The sequence below is a fragment of the Vombatus ursinus genome, unplaced genomic scaffold, assembly GCF_900497805.2.
Source record: "Vombatus ursinus unplaced genomic scaffold, bare-nosed wombat genome assembly UNPS02000580.1, whole genome shotgun sequence".
NCBI classification, from domain to species: domain Eukaryota; kingdom Metazoa; phylum Chordata; class Mammalia; order Diprotodontia; family Vombatidae; genus Vombatus; species Vombatus ursinus.
The window spans coordinates 6,642,983-6,662,604 of NW_020940358.1; the positions used below are offsets into that span (position 1 = coordinate 6,642,983).

The 19,622-nt window shown below is 41.9% G+C and overlaps 1 protein-coding gene across 1 annotated transcript in view; it reads right to left on the reverse strand.

Moving 5' to 3' along the window:
- Positions 1-19,622, reverse strand: part of COL9A3 (collagen type IX alpha 3 chain) — a 53,807-nt gene that overhangs the window by 32,110 nt on the left and 2,075 nt on the right. The window contains exons 3-11 of the mRNA XM_027852666.1: positions 16,445-16,489; positions 15,016-15,087; positions 14,002-14,055; positions 9,887-9,922; positions 9,435-9,458; positions 7,804-7,857; positions 7,168-7,221; positions 5,814-5,855; positions 881-937 (exon numbers count right to left, since the gene is read on the reverse strand). Of these exons, the coding sequence (XP_027708467.1) occupies positions 881-937; positions 5,814-5,855; positions 7,168-7,221; positions 7,804-7,857; positions 9,435-9,458; positions 9,887-9,922; positions 14,002-14,055; positions 15,016-15,087; positions 16,445-16,489 (438 nt within the window). The remainder of the gene's footprint in view (positions 1-880; positions 938-5,813; positions 5,856-7,167; positions 7,222-7,803; positions 7,858-9,434; positions 9,459-9,886; positions 9,923-14,001; positions 14,056-15,015; positions 15,088-16,444; positions 16,490-19,622) is intronic.

A 19,622-nucleotide genomic window follows, 5' to 3' on the forward strand; every position in this document is an offset into this window, starting at 1 on the left:
AAGGAAGGAAGGAAGGAAGGAAGGAAGGAAGGAAGAAAGAAAGAAAGAAAGAAAGAAAGAAAGAAAGAAAGAAAGGAAAGAAGAAAGGAAGGAAGGAAGGAAGGAAAGAAGAAAGAAAGGAAGAAAAAAGAAAGAGAGAAAAAGAGAGAAAGAAAGAGAAAAAAAGAAAGAAAAAGAGAGAGAAAGGAAGGAAGGAAGAAAGAGAGGGAGGAAGGAAGGGAGGAGGAAGGGAGGAAGGGGGGAGGAAGGAAGAGAGGGAAGAAAGGAAAGAAGGAAGGAGGGAGAAAAAGAGGAAGGGATTAAGGGAAGGAAGGAAGAAAGGAAGGGGGGAAGGAATGAAGAATTGAGGGAAGAAAGGAAGGAAGGAAGGGAAGGAGGGAGGAAGGAATGAAGAACTGAAGGAAGGAAGGAAGAAAGGAAGAAGGGAGGGAAGAAAGAATGAAGAACTGAGGGAAAGAAGGAAGAAAGGAAGGAAGGGAAGGAGGAAGGAAGGAGGGAGGGAAGGAAGAAAGGGAGGGAGGAAGGAAGAAGGAAGAAAGGAAGGAAGAAGAAAGGAGGGAAATAAGGAAAGAAGGAAGGAGAGAGGAAAGGAAGGAAGGAAAGAAGGAAGGAGGCAGGAAGGAAGGAAAGGAGAAAGGAACAAGGAAGGAAGGAAGGAAAGAAAGAAAAGAAGAAAAAAAGAAGAAATGAAAAATCCCTAAATTCTAAGAGCTGACATTATCTTGAATGACTACATCCCAGCATTACAAACACTGGAATGAATGGGACAGCTTTACAAGGTTACAATGGCTCCCCATTGACTCTTTAAGATTAAATCCTGCTTCCACACTGGTCTGTGACACCCAGCAATTGTATATCTTGCTTTGACCTGTGAGTTTACCTTGAATCCTGGCATTCCTGGGGGTCCAGGGGGTCCAGGTGGGCAGATAGCTGGACACTGAAAGAGAACAAGAGATATGGGATCAGAAATTTTTCTTCTCAATCACCTCTTGATTGCAGAAAGACATAAAGAGCAAATTTGAGTCAAAGGTATGGGAGCTCAGGGGCAGAACCAAGATGGCTTCAAAAAGGCAGGGACTCACCTGAGCTCTTCCTAAAACTTCCCTGAACAACTTTAAATAATGCCTCAAAACAAAATCTGAACAGCAAAACCCATAAAATGACCAGGTGAAACAATTTTCCAGCCCAACACAGCTTAGAAGTTTGACAGGAAAGGTCTTTTGCACCTAGGTGTGAGTGGAGCTTGGTCCAGTGCAGGCCACTCCCCAGCAAACCAGCAGTAGGCCTTGTGGGCTACTGAATCAGTGGCCCCAGTGGTAGTTTCTATACCTCTCAGTCTACACACAGTAAGGGGATCAGACAACAGGTCAAAAGCTTACAGGGGCCCCTTTGTTGGCACCAGGGGTAGGACTATGTTGCATTGTCCACACCTGGATCTGGATCACAGTCCTGGGTCTCAGTATCAAGGCAAGGACAAGCACTAGCATACCAGAGCTTGTGGCCACATGGGAGCTGGGACACTGCTCACAAGTCCAGGGTAGAAAAGAATGCTTGTGGTTACTCACAGACCAGAGCACAGGCCAGGAGAGTAGTAAACACACCTCTCTCTAGATCATACCACCTTGGAAGAACTGAAAACTTACAGGTCCCCAGAATTATCTCTGAAAACAGATGCACAAAACGCTTGAAACCTAGGACAGTACCCCCTCCATTCCAAAAGCAGAATCCAACTTTAGCATAGAGTTAAAAGTCAAGAAACAGGCAGGAAGGGGCAGCTAGGTGGCCCAGTGGATAGAGCACTGGCCCTGGAGTCAGGAGGACCTGAGTTCAAATCTGGCCTCAGACACATGATACTTACTAACTGTGTGACCCTGGGAAAGTCACTTAACCCCAATTGCCTCACAAAAAAAAAAGAAAAGAAAAGAAAAAAAGAAACAGGCTGGAAAAATGGGCAAATAGCAGAAAAAGATCCTGACTATAGAAAGCTACTGTGGTGACAGGGAAACTCAAAACACAAACTCAAGGGGCAGCTAGGTGGCAGAGTGGATAGAGCACCAGCCTAGGATTCAGGAGGACCTGAGTTCAAATCCAGCCTCAGACACATAACACTTACTAGCTGTGTGACCCTGGGCAAGTCACTTAACCCCATTGCCTAGCCAAAAAAAAAAAAAATAGAGTTGGACAAATGGAAGCTAATGTCTTTACAAGACATCAAGAAACAATAAAACAAAATCAGAATTAAAAAATAGAAGAAAATGTGAAATATTTCAATGGAAAAAATAACTGACCTGGAAAATAGATCAAGGAGAGGAAATTTAAGAGTTATTGGACTACCTGAAATCCATAACCAAAAAAAGAGCCCGGACATCATCTTTCAAGAAATTATCAAGGAAAACTACCCTAATATTCTAGAGCCAGAGGGTAAAATAGAAATTGAAAGAAACCATTGATCATCTCCTGAAAGAGATCCCAAAATTAAAACTCCCAGGAATATTAAAGCCAAATTCCAGAACTCACAGGTCAAGGAGAAAATACTTCAAGCAGCCAAAAAGAAATAATTCAAATATCATGGAGCCATAGTCAGGATAATAAAAGAAATCAGTACACAAAGGCTACTTCTAAGATGAATAAATGAGTGGATGAACAACATTTATTAAATGATTACTATATGCCAAGTACTGAGCTAAGCGTGGAGGAAACAAATTAAAAAGCTAGATAGTGCCTGCCCTCAGGGAGCTTACATTTTAAAGGGAGAGGCAACACTTGTAGAGAGGGGTGGTGGGAGTCACAGAGTAGTGAGTGCAGCAATAGAAGAATCTGTTGATAGACCCTATCCAGAGGTAACTACAGCGTTGATTTGAATATAGAAGCCTGACTTTCCACCAAGGAAGGCAGGAACAAACATTTATTAGGCACTTACTATGTGCCAGGAACTGTGCTAAGCACTTTACAAATAGCATTTCATTCAATCTGCACAATAACCATATGAAGTAAGTACTATAATCTTCTTTTTACAGTTGAGGAAACTGAGGCAGAGAGAAGTTAAAAGACTTGTCAGGTCATACACCTAGTGAGTGAGGTTGGATTTGAACTCAAGCCTTCCTGACTACAGTCTATGTGCCACCTAGCTGCCTTGATGACTAGTCAAGGTTCAGACCCAGCCAGCAATGACAAAAAATGGAAGCAAATACAGGAAATTCACCAGGCTCAGATCAATGACCCTTAACTGAAACCACAGAAAGTTGTATAGATGGAATAGGAGGGTTGATTTTCATAACCTTTCCTTCATTTTTTCCCCCGACTGTCTTACATGGTGTATATGGATAGACCCCACTTTAAGAAAATCCATTATTTGAACATCTAAATTCTCAAGACAGATTGAGAGGGTAGCTAGTCACTGTTGGCTTTACAAAAGGATTTTTCAGCTCACCAAGAAACTCTTAGTTCTTGAAAATGGTAAGCTCTCTTACATTTAAAACAATGATTTACACAAAGCTCATTCTCCAAAAACCTTTTCAGGACACATAATGTCCATCTGTAGTTACGCAGCAACTTCCTCCCAGCACTCTCTGACTCATCTCCATTTTTCAAAGGAGTAAATTGAGGCCTCAAAAGGGTAACAGAACATTCCAAAACACACAGAGCAAATTAGTATAAAAACTGGGATAGAAATCCCAATACCCAACCTCAGGGCTTTCTGACAATGATAGCTCACATTTCTGTCATACTTTAAATTTTTAAAAGTCCTCTCCTAACAATGACATGAGGTAGATATTACAAGAAGTACTATGCTCAACAAGTAAATATCACAAGATTTGTTATTAGGGAACTGAGGCAGTTAGATGGCACAGTAGATAGAACACTGAGCCTAGAGTCAGAAAGCTCTGAGTTCAAATCTTGCCTTAGATACTTACTAAGTGTGTGACACTGAGCAAGTCACTTGACTTCTGTCCATCTCAGTTTGCTCAACTGTAAAATGAGGATAATATAGCACCTGCCTCAAAGGATTGTTGTAAATATCAAATGAGATATCTGTAAAACGCTTAGCACAGTTTCTGGCATACAGTAGGTTTTATATATTTATTCTCCTTTTAATTTATTTAATTTATTCCCTTTTACTTTATTTAATTTATTCCCTTTTAAATAAATTAAATATTTATTCTCTTCCCCTCCTTCCCTAAATGGATGGCAGTAAACATCAGGGCAGAACTCAGGTCTTTTGATTCCAAATCAGTACTAGTTGCCTTTCCTACCACAGGTGACTATTGCAATAACCATCAGGCTAGCCTGCCTCTTTTTTCTTTAGTACAAAGCAGGCAGGTTAATTAGAAGTCCTAAAGGGGAGGACCAGGGAGAAAAGCTATAAAGTTCTCAAATAAGATGAACTCAGTTCTGCCACCAAAAAGCTGGCTGCATTTCTTTGAAAAAAGTAAAATTGACAGTTTATTATTGACTCTCAAAAAGGAGGAAAAAAATTACCCTCCCCCAAAATGTTTTTTTTTTTAAATACACAGAAGTGAGGTGTTAACAGATGTTGTCATAAACAGCAGTGCTGCCAACTGACTCTTTTCAAAGGGAAGCTAGAAATAGTTTGCAGTGGGGGTGAGAATAAATGAAGCAATATTTCTGTCACTGGCACAAGCTGACACACTGATCATAGGATCATAGTTTTAAAGTTGAAAAGAACCTCTCAGACCATCTATTCCAGGTATTAAACACCATGGCCTACAACCTAAACCAGATTAAAATGTCACTGGGAAATATTTAACAAAATAAAAATGCAATAAAACATAAATAATGTTAATATGTGGTTTTCAAGTCAATATGTGGCCTATAGGGATGATTATGTAGGTTTAGTGGTCCATTTCTGTTTGAATGACTTTGATACCACTGATCTAGTCCAAGCCCCCATTTTGCAAACGAGGAAACTGAGGGTTCAGAAAGTTTAAGTGACAGGTCTATATAGCTAGCACGTGAATGAGGCAGGATTCAAAATCAGGTCTTCCTTACTCTAGTCGAGTGCTCTATCCCTCATGCCACCTAGCTACCTTAAGGTAAAAAATGAGTCCCAAGGTACATACTAGTACGTAGCAATCCTCAAGGCTTTTGTAGGATGGCCCAAAGACCCCGTATTTAATCCAACCTTGCAAATTAAATTCCAGCCTATCTTTCTCCCCATGTAAGCTAGATAATGTTTAAATGTAACATTATATGCTCTTTTCTTTCTTTCTTTCTTCTTTTTTTTTTTTGCTAGGCAATGGGGTTAAGTGACTTGCCCAGGGTCACACAGCCAGTAAGTGTAATGTGTCTGAGGCCGGATTTTAACTCAGGTCCTCCTGAATCCAGGGCCGGTACTCTATCCACTGCGTCACCTAGCTGCCCCTATGTGCTGTTTTCTTGATATATTGTTGATACATAGCCTGGTAACTTTGTGCAAGAAGGATTCAACAGTAGCCTTATACACATGGCAGACAATTTTCAGTAAGCATAATACATTTCAGCTCCCTTCTTTTTCCAGGGGTCTCAAAACATTTTACATTCACCCTTCAAATGCCTCAGCCTTACTGATCTTCTTTGAGAAAAGGCAGACAACATCCTCTCTTTTCTCCAGATTAGTTTAAAAAACACACACAACAACAACTTAGAGGTATTAAATCACTTGTCCACAATCACATGGCCGAGTTAGGGCTGGAATCAAGACTAAAATCCAGGGCTCCTTGCCTGGCCCTCTCCATTTGCCTGTCTCTTGATTTCTGAGAACTGTATACTTAAGCCCAAGTCAACCCCTGTAGAAAACAAAGAAAAATTCCTACCTGGAGGTCACCAGCACCATCAGGAAGAACCCCTGGGTGTCCCTGAAATTAAAAAAAAAAATTAGGGCATCAACTGAAGCATTTAGATCCTTCCCTTTTTGTCTCATTCTCCATTTCCACTGGAGACTCACCTGAAGACTTTGGAATTATCCTCAACATCGCTTCATTTGTCTACTTTCTGCCTTCCCAGTTTTATTATGAACTCCCCTATCAGAGGGACCAATTTCTTCTACTCACTGATCGGCTGCCACAGTGCCTACTACAGGACTCACTACAGTGCCTACTACAACAAACCCAGTGAGTTCTTATTCACTGATTAGTGGGTTGGTTGAGTGATGAAGTCTCAAGCTAGGACCTTCTAGCATTCTCTGATCAGAGAGAAAATAGAAACAAGCAGGGGGTCTCTGAAGGGGCACCCTCCACTCCTGCAAGTCTAGTCTCCAGGTACCCAGGGTTAATTACGGCAGAGGAAAACAAGTACAAGCTTGTCAGCCCAAGTTTGCAAAGCTGTCTTCCTGAGGGGGATAGTGGTATAGTAACTCAGTGATCTGCCAGCAATTTCCTCTAGAGCAAAAGGTCCATGAAATTACGCTTTAAAAATTTGTATATCTTGATAACAGTATCTCAATTTAATTTGTTTTCTTTATTTTATTTTATGCATTTAAAATCATTATTCTGAGAAGAGGTCCAAAGTCTTCACCAGATTGCTAAATAGGTCCATATCACAAAAAAGCTCAGAACATTTTCTCTAGAGAATGGGGATAAAGTGAAATAATCCTTCTGGTCACATCTCATAGGCCTTGCCAAGGAGCAACACAGGGGGCTAACAAGCCTTTCCCATTTTGCAAATGAAGTAAACAAAACTCAGTTCAGGCTTTGCATCAGAGACAGACCAAAGTCAGACAACCTGGCAAGAGCAGAAGATGAGGAATTTTCCTGTGGTCAATTGGATATGTTCCTTCCTGAGAGGAAAGAATACAGGTGGCCTAAACTCCTGGACACAGCTCTATGTGTTGACTTATAACAAGTATTCAATAAATGTTGTATGAATGGATGGGTAAATGAAGGACAGGTCTAGTTGAATTGGGAGAGATCTCACCTCTGACACCCCAGACAATCCCTTTTCTTCAAGTCCTATCCTGTCCTAGGAATTAGTCTTTTTTTCTTTCCTGGAGCCTGAGGAACTTAATACACAACTCATTGTCTAGGAATTTGGCCTTAGCAGAAGAAAGAGATCCTGGGCCCATCCCAGTATTAATCTTTTCTTCTGTCCATCTCTTTCTCAAACACTCCACCCTTGACTATGAAAACCCTGGACTTTCTTCGCTCTCAGCAAGTCAGTGCTAGTACTTACAGGAGGTCCTGGAGGGCCTGGGGGACCAGGCAGACCTGGGAGTCCAGATGGTCCCTAGGAAAGGGAAGAATCATGGCTCAGAAAAGTCATGTGACATGGCTCATGTCACTCTGAGGTTGGGAAAGACAAGCAATGATGAAAGTTCCCTCTAATAATGACCCCAATGCACCTTTCCCCAGTCCATTCTCTCCCTGTTCCAACAACAGGCTGATATAGCTCCTGACAGGCCTTCCTCCCAACTTGAACATCTGTCTCACTCACTCACATCCAGGCTTCAGGATGGTATTTTTGCTCTACTGGTTGTTTCTTAGAGTTGTGTCTGCATCAGCATAGCTCTTAAACTATGAAAATATACAGGCAAGGGACTGGATTTGTGCCACCCTTTCTGTACTGCATCCAGCCCAACCCAGCCAGGCACCATGAACAATGAGAAACTACAGGTTTTTTGATGATACATGTGTAGATTGGTAGCATCCTGTCTGGTCCCCTAAAGTAGGGACCATGTTGTATGTATATGTGTGTGTTTGTATGTGTATGTATGAAATGGCTAACCTATAAATACTTATCATTATGGGACAGAAATACTAGTTTAACCCAGAAATATCAGCATGGTTTTAGCACGGGGTAGTCACTCACAGGGGGTCCACGGACTCCATTTCCTCCTGGGAGGCCACTCAGTCCAGCCTCACCCTGGAGAAAGAGAAAAGCAAATATATCAGGACTTTTTTCTTTCAACACTAGTCTTTTGTTTGTTATTGGAGATTAGGGGGACGTGGTTAGGAACTCTACTCTGGAGCTGTACCTGGGGAACTATGAATGAATGAATGAAAAAAGCATTTAAATATTTACTATGTGCCCAACACTATGTTAAGCACTGAGGAGACAGAAAAATTGAAAGAGCCCCTGCCCTCGAGGAGCTCACGCCGTAATTAAGGGAGACAACACATAAAAGAAAGTTCAACTACAGACAGGAAGATGAAAAAGCCTGCAAGTCCTAAGCTTGCTGCCTTGGAGCAGCTAGAAAGGCCTAGGGATCCATAGGTTATATCAGCAAGTCAGATGACTGCAGGGAATAGAGGCAGATCAGATCAGCTCTGGTAGAACTCCATCTCCTAAGAAGGAATGAAGTTGCTGATGACCATCTCATTCAAGTCCTGTAAGCAGTAAGCACCCTAGGCAGAGGGTTATGGAAAGAGGGGAGGGTGATGAGTCTTCACCACCAGTGGTAATGAGTCTTCTCTCAAAGAGTTTGGATGAGTTCTTGGACAGCCAAGCCTGGGGAAGGGAAGATGGGAGAAAGATAATAAATAAAATCTCCCCAAGTGATGATTGTTGTTTTTGTTCCTCTTTCATTCTCAAAGATGAGCAATGATATCATGAGAGTGATGCTTTGACTTGCCTGTTAATTGGATTTAAGTGAGGCAGAGCAAAGTGGTCAGCCTCACTCTTTCCTTTAGAGTCATTGAAGTCGAGGGGCTAGACAAAGGTCAAGACAACTGTCAATGGCCTAGAATTCAGCAGGTGACTTTGGCCTTTCTAAATTAAGGTCTTTCCCCAGTTTGTGTGAGGCCACACCCATTCCATGACTAAAGACTAGGTAAGAGTTGAGACAAAAGATGGCCCAATTTACTATTGCAAATACACACGTCTGGGAGGGGAAGACCCTCAGAGTTTCTGGCCAGAACAGAAAAGAATTGCTATTTACACTCTTTCGAAACCATCAAAAACTAAACGATGAGTCATTGAGGCTTGAAAGTTAGAGTGATTTGGGTTTAAAACCTAGTAAAGTAGTTCTATTTAAAATACAAAGGATTTTTTAAAAGCCTGTCTTTTCAAAGCTATATTTCAAGAAATCAAAAATGAAAACTGTGCAGGACAAAAAGTAAATAGTCCCAGTTTTTTTTTAATCAAAACAAACAAATAAATAAATTAAAATATTTATTTATTTATTCATTCATCTTGATTATTCTGCTCAGAGGCATCAGATTGGATAGGAACTGCCAACAAGCTAGAGACCTTTGGACCTCTGCAAGAGAGACATCAACTTAGTCCCTTCTCTGGCTGTTTGGAGCAGGAACTGAACTGGACGGACAGTTGATAGCTAATTCCAGGGCCTCTGGTCACTGAGAGATTCAATTAGTTGCCCTAATGTAGGATCCAGGGACTTTGGTCAGTCTTCACTGGTTGTTTGGAGATAACACTAGAGTCTGGGGGAGAGGAGAGGTCACCAAGAATATAAACAAATTCTCTGGGCTAGTTCTACTTACTGGAGGTCCAGGGAGTCCTTTGCCCTGCAAACAGTAAAGAAAAGGTGGAGGTTATTCAGAAAGTAGATACTGAAAGGTTATGTAGCTACTCATCTAGCTCTCTGAAAAAATTGGAATTTGGGGAATGGTTCTAAGGTCAAGAAGAAGGATCGGGTAGTATTCAGGATGGGTCCTCTCCAGTGTCAGGGCATATGCTCTGCTGGACCTTCCCAGGAGTACAGAACAACTAGAGGTCAAGCCCTTGGACTTTTGGCTTTGAGGTCTAGCCTCTTAAGAAACTCTGGTAGGTCCAATTGGCAGCCTCAGAAAGGGACACAATTATCTCTGAGTTTTCTGCTCATTTCCCTTAACATGGTTGCATTGCCAAGAAGGTGCTGACAGTGCCCAAGACTCCCACTAGCCTTCCAAAAAGATCTTCCCTCAAATGCTACCTATAAGAAAGAAGTACTTACCCCTAGCCCAGGAGGCCCTGGGGGTCCAAGGCTACCCTGTGGAATGAAAACATTAATTGGTGATAGAGCTTCCTCAAATGGGGAGGTTAGAGGAGCAGAAACTTCAAGGGGAAAAATCAATTCTCTCAATCTCCAGCCTATCTAGTTAGGTGGTACAATGGATAGAGCACTAAACCTGGAAATCAGGAAAATCTGGCTGTATATACTTACTAGCTGTGACCTTAGGGAAATCACTTCACTGCTGTTTGCCTCAGTTTCCTCACCAGTAAAATGGGTATAATAATACCTACCTCTCAAAGTTGTCACGAGGATTAAATGAGATAATATTTATAAAGCATGTGGCACAATGCCAGTCACACAATAAGCACTATATAAATATTTATTCCTTTCCCTGTTCCTGGGATATACATATCACATCTGGACATTATTTTTTGTTTTCTAAAGGACTTTCACATCCATTATTTATTTGCTTTTCACTGCTACCAGGCATTTCCAGTTGACAAATGAAAAAACTATCATCTAAAAAGGTTAATTGGCTTGCCTGAGATGACATAGCTAGTTAGTGACAAAGGTCAACCTAGAACCTAGAATTCTTGAATGCCAGGCTTTCTTTTATCTTGTAATTTCTCCATTATTCAATAAAATTTGGAGTCTAGCCTCCAAAACTAGGTGTTCTGATTCCACTTTTTCCTTGTCTCCTTGCTAAACCTGGAAGCCCAAACTGTAATTTGGAGAGCAATTTGCTCTTGTAATTCCTGCCCTGAAATGAAAGATCACTGTTTAAGTCATCATGTGTTTAGTGGTTAACTTTAACCACAAAGTTAAACAGGTAGGTAATTTCAACTTTTTTTTTCCTCTTAGTTGTTGCCTTGGGGAAATACTTTGGAAAAAGTTAACTTCTGAATTGCTGAAAATGGAGACCTAGAAGGATTCAGGAGAATGGGCTAGATGACCTCTGGATGTGATGTGGTATGGGGTGCTAGGAACCCCAAAATATAAGAGTACAGGGCGGGTCTGCCTGGAAAGAATTTGAGCACTCAAGCCTGCTTTCGTTCAAAGTAGTGAGGTTTTATTATAACAGCAGTTAGGTGGGCCAGATTCATAAGGAATCTGTGCATTTTATAAGGATGGGACTGATAACTTTTATACAGGAAAAGACTATGAGAAGATCTGGTTGGGATCAAGGAGTGAAGTGGTCTAGATGGAATTAAGGAGTGTCAAGTAAGCTAATTAAGCAAACAAGGTGGGCTGGGGTGGGCCAGATGCCTTGAGCAGAGGTGCCAGTGATTTGGGCTACTGAAATGTCTGGGAAAATTCAGGGAGTGGGTTGCTTTCAAAGACATGGTCTTTTCTTTTTAGGGGTTCAGATCAAATCCCCATCAGATGCCCCTTCCATCCCAAGGATTTCCCATTAGTAAGAGAAGGCACAAAGCAGGCAGGTGACCAGGAATCACATCTTGAATGAATGAATGGGAGTGGAACTTAGAGATTTTTCTCTTTTATCTTTGTGATGAAAGCTAGATGAAGGCAGGAGCTATGTCTTAGTTAAATTTTATAACTCCCTCCAGCACACAGCAGTGTTCTGCATATGGTAGGCACTTCATAAATGTCTGCTAAATGACTGAATAAAAGTTTAAAACCATTCACATATTTGGCAACCTGGGATACCTCTCCTATGTCTACCCAGATAGTCCCCTGCACTGATGTTACCTTCCTCTCTTCCTACTCCTGCCATCTGATGCAGCTCCATATCCCCCACCCCTAGTCCTGAATTTACATTCGGAATCCTACCACCAAATCAATGAAGTCACTCTCATTGCACATTGTCCATGACACCCCTTAGTGGTTCCCATCAGAGGTTTCCTGGTCATACACTCTTTACCAGGACTACCTGCTGCCCAAGTAGTGGTGGTGAAGTGGAGGGGGTGGGGGCAGGGAAGGTTAGGAAGGTAGCCTCTGAACTGGATGGAATGAGAAATTATTTTCATCCTGACACACATTAACTGCAAGTTTGGGCCTGATTGAGAACTCCTGCTGTAAGCAAGGGAAAGAAATCCTTAGAGAGCCCTGGTGGGGACATTAGAAGGAATTAGCTTTATTTCTAAAGGAAATTAGTCCAGCTAATGCTTCCTGACAGCCCAGACTGGAAAGCAGGAAGCAGGGCTGCTCAGCAGGTAATTTGAATAGGATTTGCTTTCTCCCTTTCCTGTGTGAGCCAAAGTGCAAGTGAGAAGGTGTGTACGTGAGACCCTGTGAAAGAGTGCAAAGTGGAAAGCTTGGAGCATGGAGTATGGGTGTAGGACTGTGTAAAAGGGAGCCAGAAGATGGGGGTCTTTCCTGACAAAAGGAAACGAGTGTGTGTGTGTGTGTGTGTGTGTGTGTGTGTGTGTGTGTGTGTGTGTAGAAATGGTGAGAATTTGGGCTCCTGGGAAGCCCATCGGTTCCTTAGCCATGCTTCTGTCACATCCTGATCAGTACAGAGGGTACTTGGGTTCCTCAACAAGGGCCTGATTCTTCCCTAAGAAGCTTCCCCCAAATCAGGGGTGAGGTCTTTCGACCGAGTCCAAGTTTCACAGAACAAATCCTTTTATTTGTTTTTGTTTTTGTTTTTTGGTGAGGCAATTGGGGTTGTGACTTGCCCAGGGTCATACAGCTAGTAAGTGATATGTGTCTGAGGCCGGATTTGAACTCAGGTCCTCCTGAATCCGGGGCCGGTACTCTATCCACTGTGCCACCTCGCTGCCCCAACAAATCCTTTTTTTAAGGGGATTTGTTCTGTGAAGTTCGGATTCAGTCAAAGGGCTGCACTTGAGAACCTAGAAGGCCACATGTGCCCCTTGAGGCTGCAGGTTCCCCACCCTTGAATAGGGAATTTCCTCACCTGGAAGTTCCCAATAACATTGAAATCACAGGTCCAGAATTAAACTCTAAAAATGTGTATTATTTTTTAAAAAAATTAAAGCTCTTGGAGCAGCTAGGTGGCACAGTAGATAGAGCTTTGACCTTGGAGTCAGGAGGACCTGAGTTCAAATTCGGCCTTGGACACTTGACACTTACTAGCTGTGTGACCCTGGGCAAGTCACTTAACCCCAATTGCCTCGCTGAAAAAAAAGCAAAAAAAAAAAAAATCAAAGCTCTTACTGAGTATTGCAATCTAGTGCTGCCCATCTTGCCCGTAACTAGTCCTTGTTCTTCTTTTTTGGGTACCTATTCCCTACTTAAGGTGAGGTACAACTGTAGTCACCACATAGAGAAGAAGGAAAGAAAAGGATAGAATTGTGACCTCAAACTGCCCTCCTAGCCATCAGCTGCTAGTGCCTCTAGGAGGCCTGCAAGCCGGTCCTTTCCTACTCCCACTCTCCCAACCCCATATACCGCTTATTCCTAGGAAGCTGAAGAAACAAAGCCAAACCCAGCCTTGCTGTCCAGAGATCCTCCATACTTCATCAGCAAGAGTCAAGTGAAGAGAAAGCTTAAGCCAATAAAAACAAGACTTTAGTCTGAGGCACTGAGGACCAAGGACATGACTTTTGTACATAATGGCTATGGAGAAATGTACATATGTAAGTAACTGGACACAGAGGGAGGGTTCTAGATGGAACTATCCTAGTATAATTAAATCCTATCCTAAGGCACCAGATGTCTGACAAGTGTCTCTGGCTGACAGCTCTGTAAGGCTATGAGGACAAGCTGTCCTCCATTCTCTACTCCAAGAGGGCCTCCTTTCTCCTTCCCTTCCAGTTCCCTTTCTTGTTCTCTGCTTTAGGCCTCCTCTGAGCTAGAGACCCTGGAGGCTATAGATCTACCCCTTCTTCCCTATCTCATAGGGTCATTGTCAGGAAAGTGCATTGTAATTGTGGATTGTTAATTATATTACCAGTTCCTGCAGCAAAATAAACTGAAGCCTGGTCCTTTATAGATATTCTGGTATCCACAGGGTCAAGGAATAGCTCAAGGCTTTCATGGATGATTAGGAATGAGGTTACCTCTTCTGTGCCCACTGACTGCCCTGGGACTACTTCTGTTCTCCCCACCCCCTCCCACCAAACAAACAAAGAAAGTAAAAAAAAAACCAAATAAACCCAGAAGGCCATATAGACATTTCAGGAACTTACCCTTTCTCCAGGTGAGCCTTTGGGACCAGGGGGCCCATCCTGACCTGTCAGACCCTGAGGAAGAGACAGAAAAGAGAAGAGTCACATGGAGAGTACTCTGGTACATAGGAGGAAACTAGAGGGACAGTCTGCTATGTTATCATTTAAAAATTAAACACGAAAGAAACCTCCAAACAGCAGGAAGCAAAAGTATCTCCTTCCCAATATTCCTGACTCTGCTGCAATTCAAGCAAACAGATAACAACTTAAAGTTTTTTCTGGTCAGGCCCATGCTGACCTAACTGTCATAAACGGTACTTTGGAAAGGAGAGGGAAGGGGAATTTCTGCCTCTATATAAATACAAAAAATATCACATACACAAATAAGCTTTTCTCAGTTTTCTATCAATATGCTCTCTGGGAACAGGGAGAAGTAAAACACAAACACCGCTTGTCTTTCGGGACTTATAGTTCCTTTTGGAGACTAAAAACCAAGGTTATGGGGGTAGCAGTGAGAAGACATTTCCTAAGATTCTTCGCTTTATTATCAGTAGTGAAATGGTGCAAGGATGGGCAGGGAGAGGAAGAAAGAGGAATAAAGAGGCCTGGCTTGTACACCTATCTAAGCCTAGAATTTAAAGCTAGAATGGACTTTTGAGACCTTGGTCTCTGGATAATTAAGAGTTGGCTCAACTTTAAACTTTCTAAGGAGAGGAACATCATGGTGTTTCTTTGTCCTGCCAACGATCTGCCTAAAAATCACAAATCAGCGATTATTTGGGTTACAGCCCAAAGAGCTCCCAAACCCGGAGACTTCCAGTAACTTGGCCCCAGCTTTCCCACATGAATGGGCAGTGGGAAAAGAGAAATTATAACTGATTCCTGGAAGTTGTTCTGAGAGTTCTTGGGGCCCAAGCAAAGGAATTGGGTTCCATGCAGGGAAAGCCAGCAGCCTTTCCTGGGACGGAATAAGAATGTGGGGAGGAGAAGTGAGCCTCCATGGGAATGGCAAAGGAGAGAAGCTCTGATACTCACATCAACACCTGGAAGCCCAGGCAGTCCAGCTTCTCCAGGTTTCCCTGGTTTCCCTGGTGCTCCTTTGGGGCCCTACACAAGAAAGAAAGAAAGGGAAGAATGAGGGAGATAGTCTAGTTCCATATGATGTGGCACATAGTGCCTGGCTCACGGTAGGCACTTAATAAAGGTTAATTGAATAGAGTATGTCTTCTTTGGGACTTTTGCCCTCATCCCGTGTCTCCTGCAGAGGCTATCAGGCAAACACCTACTGTTGTCCTAATTCCTAGACACAGACTATCTCTTCTAGAAAGAAAGGTCAGCTGTCACCTTTGCCTGTACAACTAAGTCTGTCCCTAGATGCATTATTTTTCCCAGATTAAAAGGGTCCATCCCTTCTTTTTCCTTCTTCAGAGCTGTGCTTCAAACCCTTCTCTTCTGGAACAGCTTCTCAGAGTATAGGAGGGTCAGAGCCAAGGAACCACACTCTACATCACTCTAGTCATGTTGTATCTCAGTGCTTACATGCCCTAGATTTTCCCTTCCACTTTGAGTCACACTCCTTCAGTCTTTTTCATGCATGGAAGCTGTGCCTCTATGCTGTATCATTCCTAAAGGTGGGAACCAGGTTCCCTTTATTTATTTTTTTTATTTACCCATTTCTATCCCTTTCCTCTGGGCTGCAGTGCCTAAGATTGAGTTCTGAATCCAGCTGTTAAATGACTTTTAGATCTCAAAAGGTTTGGGCAAACCTGCTGGAGGGCAGGCAGCTCATATGTTAAAACCAGCTCATTCCCTGACCATAAAAAGGGTCCCTTTAGCTAAAGAGATTGAAATAACTCATTGCCCTAGGCAAAAATTTCCCAGTTCTTTTCACCAGGAGAATTTGAGGTCACCCTCCCTTAATTCATCTTAGAAAAACAGAGACCACACTGCTCTCATCAATGGATCAGATCGAATGAGATCATAGAATCATATTAGAGAATATTTGTAAAAGCACAGTGGCTAACATATAATAGGTTCTACATAAATGCTTATTCCCTTCCGCTTCCCTAGGAAGTCTCCAGGCCAAAGAAAATGGCAGAGGCCAGGCATGAAGTCTTCTTCTCCCTAAGCCCTCCCTTTCTACCCTCTCACCATCCTGCTCTGCTATTTTCCTGGCCCCTTTTCTTGTCTCTATTCTATTTTGAGGGTTCCTTCTTCTCAAGACATCCAACACCTATTACTCCTGACTTTCCCAGTCTTCTAAGGGAACAGAAATAGCCAGGTTAAGGACTAAACTGTCCTGCTGCACTTGGCCCTACACCAAATGAGACGTCCTAGATAGCAGATTATTGTCTTCCCAGCTGATATAGCTGAGCTCATTCTCCTAACACCTCTCCTCCCCCCCCCAACTGAATATTTGTATCACCAATACCTGAAGGATCCTGGCAGTTCTTTTATTAGGAACACACTTACCGGGGGGGCCAGGCAGACCTGGAGGACCAGCTTCACCCTATGACAGGGAAAAAAGCAACACATGCCCAAAATGTTAAAGACAGACCTAGCACAGGTTCCCTCTTACTTTTACCCATGTGAAATAAAGGTATATTGGATGCCCAAACCCACCCTGTGAATCCCACCTAAGCTGCTTCATTGATGGGCATGTTTTGTGTTTAATTCCTGTGCATTTTTATCCTCAGAAAAGGAAAGGCAGGATCCTGAAAGATTTCTAGGACAGAGTCTTCCCTGACTAATCCAGAAATAAAAGGCTGGGAGCCAGGTGTCACAGCTACAGTGGATATATGGGGAGACTAGTTATGGCAAGCTGATGGCACAGACACTTCTTTGCTTTCAGGCTCCAGGGTCTTCCCATTGATTGTACCACCTCTAAGAGAGGATTATGAATTGACTGATATAAGGAAGGTGAGGATTTACAGCTAGGGGAAAGACATGTTACTGTAAACAGAGCAGCATGAAAAAATGGTTCAGAAACAGAAACAGTAAGGCACTGTTGATCCAGCTGTTCATTTATCCTATCATTTTGGAAAGCATTTTGGGACTAAACCACCAAAGTTATTAAATATGCACACTCTTTGACCAAATGATGTCAATACTGGACATATAACCTAAGGAATAAAGACAGAGGTAAAGATTTTATATGTACAAAAATACTTACAGTAGTATTTGTAGTATAGCAGTATTTGTAAAAATTAAGCTACTGCCCATCATTTGGGGAATGGCTGAACAAATTATCGTATATAAGTATCATGGAATATAATGTACCATAAGACATGACAAATATGATGGATTCAGAAAAATCTGAGAAGACTTGAATGAACTAATGTAGAGTGAAATGAATATAACTGGGAGGATGATTTACATAATTATCACAATAATGTGAAGGAAAACAACTTTGAAAGCCTTTGAAACTCTGATGAATGCAGTGACCAATCATGCCTTCAGAGGACTGAGGATAAAACAGCTTCCCACCTCTTAACAGAGAGGTGATGGACAGGGTGTGCAGATTGACACATAGATTCTCAGATATAGTCAATGTATTGTTTGTTTTGTTTGACCGCATTTTTTTTTTAAGGGAAGTTTTTTATTTATGCAAGTGGAGTTGGTGGGTAGTGTTAGTGATGTTAAAAAAAATAAAAGAAGGGAGGAAGGCAAAGAGAATCAATTAAACATTTATATATATATATATATATATACATATATACATGTGTGTATACAAGAGCAGAAGGGAGTTTTTAAAAATACATTTTAAAAACTGTATGTAACAGAACTCTCTAATTTCATGTGCAATCCTCTTTTCCATTCTTTATACATTAAAATGTACATATTTGTTGATGTTTTAAAAGTTCACAATAAAAAATAAAATTCATATTTTTTTAAATGGTCCAGAAAAACTGCAAACTATACCTCTTTTCCCAGTACTGTCACTCCAAGTGCCCAAACTCTTCCCCACCCCTCAATGGTTGAAAAAGTTATAAATGTCAAAGCTTCTATCCTGATAAGGCACAATATCTGGGTATTCCTGAATATCTCTCACTAGCTCCTTTCCAGTTCTATCTGGGAGTAGTAGCTCATTCCTTTCTGAAAAAATACTGGCCTCATATATAATCAGAATAAATAGCTATCTACATGATATGACTTTGGGGAATCAGGAAAAATCAAGATTACTTATACATATTATATGTATTATGTTTTTTAAATTATTTTTATTATATTAGAACCACTGCCCAGAATGAAGACAGTAGTATATTACACTGCAAATATTTATGGGGGGGGAGGATTGGTACAGAATAAGGTCATTATAGTCATTATTAGCCATTGACATCTAAGGGATTAGTGCTAATGGAGGACTGAGGGTAGAAAGAAAGCAAAAGAAGAAAATGGGGGTATACTGGCCTAGAAGGCTAATTAAGGTGGACCCCCTGCACAGTAAGGCCACTAAGGGACTAAGAAGACTAAAGCTAAGACTAAGAGACGCTAGGAGAAATGAGGGGACATAAGATGGAGGTCAAGGAAATCCTTTGCCTGGTTCACAGTTTTGCCAAGAACACTCCAGGATTTAATATGGCAGGTTTAAACCTGATATTCCCAGAAGGCCAAGACCCCATTTGACATGTGGACCTTTTATTCCTTCCTATTGAATAAGGGTATTTCAGAATGAGCTCCCCACCTCACCCCCTTCCTGATTCCATTCCATCCTGTCTGTCACATTCTGAACACTTGTGGGAAACAGTCCTTTCCCTATTTGACCTGCCTGCTGTACACATAGAATAGGGGCTAGATACAGTTAGGTCTTTATGCCTTTGTAAAACCACAGAAGTTGCTGTGGTAAGAAAAATTGCCACCTTGAAACCTTCTTGCTCAGTTTAGGGAGCCTGCTTTGTGGCTTACTAAACTTGGTGGTTTTACTAAAATGGGAAAAACCAAACTCCTCTGCTAGATCCAATGTCTGAGTAGCAAAGACTTCTATGAAAAGGGGGAAAGAGAGGGAAGGGAAAAAGGGGTGTGCAGAGAGAAAGGAGATAGACATGACATTTTCTGAGAAATGGGTAATAAGATTTCCAGGTGCCTATCTCGTTAGCAAGTCCTAGCAACCACAACTACCCATAAACATTTAGACCCTAAAACAAGATAGCAATTCTCTCCTGAGTTCATCAATAAAAGTTGTGTCTCTTAGCCTCTCCTTGAAACCTGCTAGTAGTAAACACTGTGGGCCTTAGGAAGAGAACATATTATGGTACCCTTGCCCCCCCCAGCCCTCACCAAGGGAAACAGTTTCAGTCTGAAAACTAGCAAAAAGATCTAGCTCTTCTCTTTTTGGGGGTTCTCTTTTTTGGAGACATATGTACCTACCTCTCCCCCAAAGCAGAGCCTCACCCCACTACCCTCTTCAACACTCTTTCCCACCTGAACCACCAAATCCCTAATTCTTTCTCAGGTCAGAGATCAATTCCTCAGACAAATCCCCACCAAGTACAAATTTTTGAATTTTAGAAACTTTATGGCAGGTTTGCCAATGTTTAGAAAATATTTTCTTTGTATGTTTCCATTTTTTCACTTGTAAATTGATAATTTCCCAACAAGCTACCTTGGAGCCTGAGTTAACTCTCCTGCATTCTTTCACCTTT